The sequence below is a fragment of the Dunckerocampus dactyliophorus genome, chromosome 1, assembly GCF_027744805.1.
Source record: "Dunckerocampus dactyliophorus isolate RoL2022-P2 chromosome 1, RoL_Ddac_1.1, whole genome shotgun sequence".
NCBI classification, from domain to species: Eukaryota; Metazoa; Chordata; class Actinopteri; order Syngnathiformes; family Syngnathidae; genus Dunckerocampus; species Dunckerocampus dactyliophorus.
The window spans coordinates 22,598,406-22,606,991 of record NC_072819.1 but is presented as its reverse complement, the minus strand read 5'-3'; the positions used below and the strand labels follow the sequence as shown (position 1 = coordinate 22,606,991).

The following is an 8,586-nucleotide window of genomic DNA, read 5'->3' as shown; positions in this document are numbered from 1 at the left end:
GCTGTTTGTAGGATATGAGAAGGTCAAGTATAATACCACAGCAACACGACAAATCTCTCCAACCACCTACTAAGGCGCCAGGGGATTTCACAAAACACTGACCGTCTAGGCACCTCTTACAGCATCCCCGCTGCAGTAGCAGTGCAAGGTAACGTCAGCTCTTACTCCACTTACTGTACTTTTATTGAAAATGAATTGAATATTAAAAATAACAACATAAAAGAGTTAATTCAAACTGAAGTGTTGGTTGCACTTAATTAAAATAAAATATCAATGCATTTTCCATTCATTGTTGTTTACTTGTTTATATCCATAATTAATTTATACCTGATTCCCTTACAAAAAACAACGGGAATCTAGGAAACTTCATCTGCACTGTCCTGTATCCAGGTATTTATTTCACAGTCAAACTGGTTGAATTTTTGGCTAAAACTTTACAGAATCGATTTAAAGTCACTGAATCGTTTCGGATCATATCGTTCTAAATGAACCAATATCGTCCTTGAATCGTATCAGCAATCACAAAGCATGATACGTATCGAATCGTTATTAAAACGAATCGTTCCACCGCTAGAATAAATGTAAATGTAAATGTTTAAAGCAGGCATAAAAAATATTTTTGGGATTTAAATTTTCTTGCATTCAGGTTGCATAAATAATTGCATAGTAGTCGAGTAAGAATTCTGGTAAGTACAGTAGTACCTCGCATAACGTAAACCTCCTTTTACGTAAATTCCACCGAACGTAAAGAATTTATGCAAAGTTTATGCATCGTATTACGGAAGAAATTCCATATAACGTAAAGCGTCAAGTCGGTGCAAGTTTTTTTTTTTCCAATCAACTTTATTAATGCCTCAAGTCGGTGCAAGTTCAGACTAACACTTGGTGACGCCTTCTGACGCTTCATGCTCTCATTGGCTGATTTTTGGGGCACCGCCTCTGCTCCTCTCATCTCATTGGCTGATTATCGGGGCACCGCCTGCGCTCTCATCTCATTGGCTGATTATCGGGGCACCGCCTATGCTCTCATCTCATTGGCTGATTATCGGGGCACCGCCTACGCTCTCATCTCATTGGCTGACTCACACAGCGCATACGTGAGTTTGTGTGAGAGACAGGCTTGTCCCTTCAACCTCCCTTCCTCTTCGTAGTCGCCCTTAAACTAACTTAAACAACTAAGTTAAGTTACAAATTAAAATTGCACACAGCATTATCGTGTAGTGCGTGTGCGTTTGTCTGTGAGACCAGCTGACTCTTAGACTCTTTCGGTCGCATTTCGACTCAAGCTAGTCCTCCTCCTCCTTCCTGCCTCCACTTGTGCTCCTGATCAAGACATCTCGTGAACGGTAAGATTGTTTTTGTTTTTCAGTTTTATTCATTTACAGTAATCTTATTTATTACCTTATTTTAAATTGGAATGTTACTCTACTAAGTTTTCATGCTAACGTTTTCTTATATTTTCCCATCATATTGGCTGGACTTTGAATATTTTTAAGGGCCAAAGGGGTGAGTTTGGGAAAATCTTGGAACGGATTAGGCTATTTACATGTATTTTACGCTTCGTAAAACATAAAATCCCTATAACATAAAGGTTCTCGGAACGGATTATTTACGTTGCGGGGGCGTCTACTGTATTTACATCTGGATCGGCTGCACAACTTAGAAGTTAGCATCTTTTGTTTGAACCAACCATTTTTCATGTGAGCAAAAGTATTGGAACGTGTGACTGGCATGTGCGATGCACATTGTTTAGTCAATCAATAAATAGCACTCAATGTCGACGCTCAATTTCAGATTGGGCAGGATAGGTTTTGCCTGTGTAGAGTTCATTCGGAGGTGAAAACAACATGAAAACCAGAGAGCTGTCTGTGGGTGAAAAACTGTGAATCGGAGAGAAGATGAAAAATCGATCAAGCATTAAACATTGGTCATAGCCGCTGCAACCATTTGGAATGTCCTGAAGAAGAAAGAAACCACTAGTGTACTAAGTAACAGACGTGGAACAGGTAGATCAAGGAAACATCAGCAGTTGATGACAGAAACATTGTGAGAGCTGAAAGAAAGCGCTTAAAACAACTATTAGTGACATCAGCAACAACCTACTGAGGTCAGAGGTGAAGGTACCACTATCCACTCTTTATAGAAGACATCATAAACAAAAGTACAATGGCTACACTAGAAGATGCAAACCACTCATTAGCAAGAAGAACAGGAAGGCCAGGCTGTAATTTGCCAAAAAGAAATTAGCCTAAACAATTGTGAGACAAAAGTTTTATGAAGTGTTGAATTTTTGTGGCTCATCGCTGTACTTTTTGGCAAATTACAGTGTTTTTGTTCTTTGAACTTTTGTTTTTAAGTTGTGCCAATCCAATCCAATCCAAATGTAAATACCTGTAAATAAAAGCTGAATCATTGCTCTCTGCTCTCATATTCATCCTTTAATGTCAAACCCAAATCCAAACTTTTTCAGTCTAGAGCAAAAATAAGGAGTTTGTCCTCACAGTTTTAATACTTCTAGAGTGCACTGTAAGTGCACTTAAGTTCTAGCAGTGTATGTAATCACATTCAAGCATGTATGCATCATGTACTTGCACAAAACCTCCCCCCAATCACTAATTACAGGTCATAAGGGCAAGATTTCTATAGATTTTGACTAACAGTCCCCTCTCCTGAAACAGCAACAAATGCAACAAATGGACATTCAGTTTCCTAGCACCCAACCACTGCATCGCCACAAGAAGTAACGTCTAGAATGGATGCGTGAAATGAATTTTGAGCGGGCCTCACTTGCGTTCCTCCAGCATGGCAATATCGTGCTTGACTTGGTGAAACTCTCGGGCCATCCTGCAGTGTTCCTTGTACACTTGGACGCTCTCCTTCAGGGACACGCACGGCGCCACCGGCTGAGTGACGGAAGACAAAAACACACAAATAAATAAACACAATAACAACACGTAACAAGTATACAGTAATAAATCTCAGCATATCAGAACGGTGTTTCCCACAAGACTGCAATCTATTTGCGGTGGTAGGTTGCAGGGAAGGAGGGTCTCTAGATGACATTGTTGTCTAATTTGCATAATTCGTCATCACGTACATGAGCGTTTTGGGATGCTGTGGAAGTCAAAAAGTGAGAAAAACCATGAAAAGCAAAACAAATAACTGTCTTCTTTTTGTGTTTTTTAAATTCAGTCCCCTGTGAGTGCATTTAGATGTTGCAGGGGCCCACAGCAGCACTGTTTGCTCATTAATAAGAGCAAGTGTACAAAAAGACCAGAAAAGGGTGCTGGATTTTTTGCTTTTTAAAAAAACAGAATCAAGAGGGGTCTGAATACTTGCTAAATATAGCAACAAAAATTGAGAACACTGATCCCCCTTCTTCCCTGGGAGACCAGGTGTGTTAAGAGGCAGCTTTATGTTGCCATCTTCTGTATGGAGTTGGAACAACAAGCTCCATTCACAGACATTATACCGTAATCCCTTGTTTATCTTGGTGAATTGGTTCCAGACCTGACCGTGGTACTGTAAGTGAATTTCCGCACAGTAAGATTCCTTCTTTATAAATAGAATTTTTGTAGTTATAGCATAGAAAACTTGTTTACAATCTTCTAAATAATTTTTTAACATTATCAGAGCCCTCTAGACATCAAAGAACACCCATATAGTCACCTTTACATCACATATATTACCAATACAGTAGTACCTCGCATAACGTAAAACTCCTTTTACGTAAATTCCACTGAACGTAAACAATTTATGTAAAGTTTTTGCATCGTAGTACGGAAGAAATTCCATATAACGTAAAGCGTCAAGTCAGTGCAAGTTCAGAAATTCGATTTGTTTAGCGCTTGGTGACGCCTTCTGACACTTCACACTCTCATTGGCTGATTATCGGGGCACCGCCTTCGCTCTCATCTTATTGGCTGATTATCAGGGCACTGCCTACGCTCTTATCCCATTGGCTGATTTATCCAGTTCGTGTGTTTGTGTGAGAGACATGCTGCTCCCTTCAACCTCTCTTCCTCATCGTAGTCGCCCTTAAACTAGTTTGCACGCATTGAAATCTCTGCTTAATTTTTTTTACTTTTCTTTGTGTTAAAATTACCGTACTCATGGGCCCTAAACCAAGCGTGAGTGATAAAAAAAGGGAAAAGTTTTCATTAGAAACCAAGCAGGAAATTATAATCCTGCCTCCACTTGTGCTCCTGATCAAGACATCTCGTGAACGGTAAGATTGTTTTTGTTTTTCAGTTTTATTCATTTACAGTAATCTTATTTATTACCTTATTTTATATTGGAATGTTACTCTACTATGTTTATGCTAATGTTTTATTATATTTTCTCGCCATATTTGGTGGACTTTGAATATTTTGAAGGGCCAAAGGTGGTGAGTTTGGGAAGATCTTGGAACGGATTAGGCTATTTACATGTATTTTACGCTTCGTAAAACATAAAAACCCTATAAAATAAACGTTCTCGGAACGGATTATTTACGTTGTGGGGTGTCTACTGTATGGCTGATATAATCAAAGAAAATAAGCCATTTAAGACATAAATAAAACTGGTGCTCGTGTGTGTCGCAGTAAATGTGTTGGACAGGAAGTTACGTTGGGTCAGAGTTGAGTTTTAGGTTGGCCGCAACAGTAGCCTGTGTTAACATTATTATTATTATTTAGGGCTGTCAAAGTTCATGGAAATTTCCTTTGATGGGGCTATTTTTTTGGAGCGGGATTAACGTGCGCACATCTTGTTTGACCCCCGGCCCACACCGCAGTTTGAGGAAATGCAGCAGTTGAGCCTCAAGCGGGAACAAATACTGAGCAGAAATGGACAGAGAAAAGGGTATTTTGAATGGTAAGTTTAGCTTCAAAGCCCTGGCAGACGGCTCTCACAACAAGACCAAATTTATTTGTATCTCCTGTCGCTATGACTTGAGTTGTTACGGAGTACATCGACTGCCAGAGAAAAGTGAAAAGCACTGCCAGTATTTTGTTATAGTCATTTATACAGTGATATGCTGGTGACACCTTGGCTTTTATCAATATATGCTTGATAAAGTTCAACAGTGAAGCTTGATAGAGTGAAGCCGCAAAATTTGATGTGGCGAGGAACAACAGAAATGAATGAGTGCCAACAGGTAGAGCCAAATCTATTTTTGTGGCGGTCCAAATTTTGCGTCAGGCCGGCACAAATAAAACACTGCGTGGGGAAACACTTCAGAATGTAATGGCACATGACACGCTGCATGAGGTCGTCACCCATATTTTCTGTGTTTACTTCGCATTCAGTGTTACAGCACGCATACCTGCAGTCGCTGTTCGAGATCTGGAAATGTCTGGGAGAGTTTGTCCACATCTTGCGCATCTGTCAAATAACAGCACAATCATATGATGTACAGTAATTCATCCAAAAATATGTTAATTCGGGGTGTAACGGTATTTATTTATCTGTACTGTGCAGGCTGAACTTGAAACTGAAACCAAGAAAATGCAACAAAATGGAGAGCAGTGAACCATACAAGCTTCTTTAAGGGTAAAATTGCATGCTAAGTATGACAAATTCATACATGTTGGCAGGTCTGCAGTAATATTGAAAGTCTTCCCTGCCACTCTTGCCTCCCCTGACAGTTAACCCCGCTCCCACCAGGGAGGCCCGCCCCACTGTTTGAGAAGGACTGCGCTAGCAGGAGTCATGGTTAGCAAAAAGCCAGAGCTTGAAAACCCTCCCCATCATTAAAGAAATGGTCTGCTAAGTAACACAAATACTATTTTCTGTCCACGTTAATAGACACATTTGTACCCCAGAGCAAACTACATGCACAAAAATAAAGATATTGTCAAATTGTTACCTGACAGTGTCTACCAAAAGTGAGCATCACTTGCAGTGGATGTGATTGGATAGATGTACCTAATTAAGTGTCCAATAGGTGTAAACCAGCAGCTGTCATGTGAGCAGTAAGCTAACAGAGCACACGTACGAGCAGAGAGGGAATCAAACAGGCGGGCTACGTGCCTGGCCAGTAATCCCTCCCTGTGGAACACATGATGACAATCCTGGCGTGATGCAACCTTCTAAAAGTGGCCTGCAGCCATCACGGATGATAATAATAAAAGCAGGTTGGAGCTATGCAGAACATGAGGACAGGGAGGACCCTCCGGATGAACCACGTCACTTCTGGAGCAGAGCCACAAGTAGGGAAGACGAAACAGAGCCAGAGGTCGACTGAGGGATCTTCTCAGCACCAGCAGTCATAAAAATAGGTCTGGGCTCTAAAAGCTGAACAGTGAATCAGAGAGCGGGAGGTGAGGGGGGTGAACTTGACCCTGACATGGCTGCAGCTGCTGTCCTGCTGCTGGACACGACCTGGCCCGACTGCATAAAACATCCTTACAGGACGCACATCAGTGGTGGAGGACCAGTAACCAGTACACTAGTCATGCTTTAGATGACCACGATGTACCCCCGCCTCTGAATTTTCTCATGCATTCCAACAGACGGCTGGTGTAGAGCGCAGACCTATGATTATATATATTTATTCTATTTCTTAAAATGATGAATCATACAATTTAAATATATGTAAATCAGAGAATATAAATAATTATATTCATTTGTTCTATTAATGTAAAAATATAAATGATAAATATGAAATATTTGTATTATTCATCTCTTTATTTCCTCATTACATTACATTTTGTAAAATTCTAACCGCATTAAATAATTGTAGTGTATATCAGACTTTTTGATGCATTTTTACAACATAGAGGATATACTAGGTGTTAGCCTTACAATTTATTGCACAGTGTTCCCTCGTTTATCGCGGGGAATAGGTTCCCAAAATAGCCCGCAATAAGTGAAATCCGCAAAGTAGCCAACTTTATTTTTTTTTACAATTATTATACAAGGCTGTAAAACACCCCACCATACACTTTATACACTTTTCTCAGACAGGCAATAACATTTTCTCACATTTATCTCTCAAACACTCTCAAAAAAGTTCAAACCTTCGTTTGAATTTTAATGATCAACCTACAAGTCGGAAACAAGAAATTATTAAGTCACTCACGCGTATTTCACTCCTGTGACCGTGCACTTTCTTCCTGGTGCCGTTCCGCTGTACTGTAGCGTTTATGTATTCTTGTTAAAACATATCGCTGCAGACGAACCGAAGATTCTTTTACAAGCTAGCAAGCAAGCTAGCAAGCAACAAGCTAGCAAGCAACAAGCTAGCAATGACACAGGAGACAAGGGCTGCACAAAGGAGATTGATTGACAATGGTCCACAACCAATCAGGACGCAGAAAACAATGGGCGGTGCACACAGAGGAGCGAGGGAAGAGAGAAAAACTCAACTTCCCACAATGCAATTCTTCTTAAAGAGCCAGGCTCAGCCCGTAACAGCGTTCATATGCTGTAGTAAAAAAAAAGAAGCACTAAAAAAATTCTGCGAAACAGTGAATCCGTGAAAGGTGAACTGCGATAGAACGAGGTGACAATCTATTGCGATCACACCAACACAATTGACCTTAAATATAGATTGAACTTAAGTTTAAATGTCACTGAGTTTCGAGACAATAATTGCACTCGTTTTTGCGTAATAAACAACTACCTAACTAGCAAAACCCCCCCAACCATTAACCCCTAGCGTTGTGGTTTTCGTGTGTGATGGACGTCATCTGAGTGCAGCAGCTCTATGGCGCTACCTAGTGGTTGGGTTGGTATATAACAGTGTCTAAACTTTTTCTACCGACGGTGGTATACTGAGAAATCAATGGATGCGGGGGCCATTTTTATATTAATTCTCTAAAAAGGCAAAAACCAAAAAACAGCCTGTATTAGCTTTGTTTTATAGTTGACAAAGCATATTATCATTATTATCATGATATAATAAGTACAATACCAATATTTCATTCCAACCCAACAGGCTTTTCAGTTTTTGCTCCAAATCAAATAGTTACACTTGTGGCTGAGATTCACCAGTACATGGGGAGGGAGGGCGCGTTTTGGTATTTTTTATTTTCTAAAAAGACTAATCCAACATATGCTTATAAGATAAACATAAAACAGCCTGCATCTCCGCTTAAAGTTATGCTTATGCATGTAATATTATTATTATTAGTCTTATTATTAAAGTTATTAGTATCAAGATTTAAACTTTTTCTCAGATTTTTGCTTTTTTCAATTTCTGCTGTTGTTGTTGTTATACAGTCATCCCACGTTAATTGGTTCCAGACCCGGCCGTGAATTTCCGCAAAATAGGATTCCTTCTTTATAAATGAAATATTTTCATAGTTAGAGTATAGAACACCTGCTTACAACCTTTTAAATAAGGTTTTTAACATTATGAGAGCCCTCTAGACATAACACCCCTATAGTCAGCTTTACACTTGTATTATAATAATAATTTATTGAAAAGTGGTTTTCAAGAAATTCAAAGGCATTTTGCAATAAAGCAATAGAATACAAAAAATATACAGTAAAGGCAGTAAAAAAGGCAGAGAAAATCAATCAGTGAGTTAAAAACGATAAACAACTGAACCAGGGGTGTCCAAAGTGCAGCCTGTTTTTTTTTTAACTGTGGCACTGTGG

General features: G+C 39.6%; 1 protein-coding gene across 1 annotated transcript in view; it reads right to left on the bottom strand.

Moving 5' to 3' along the window:
* LOC129178896 (ubiquitin carboxyl-terminal hydrolase 19-like) overlaps window positions 1-8,586 on the bottom strand; it is a 33,154-nt gene that overhangs the window by 18,702 nt on the left and 5,866 nt on the right. The window contains exons 2-3 of the mRNA XM_054771562.1: window positions 2,788-2,903; window positions 2,659-2,669 (exon numbers count right to left, since the gene is read on the bottom strand). Of these exons, the coding sequence (XP_054627537.1) occupies window positions 2,659-2,669; window positions 2,788-2,903 (127 nt within the window). The remainder of the gene's footprint in view (window positions 1-2,658; window positions 2,670-2,787; window positions 2,904-8,586) is intronic.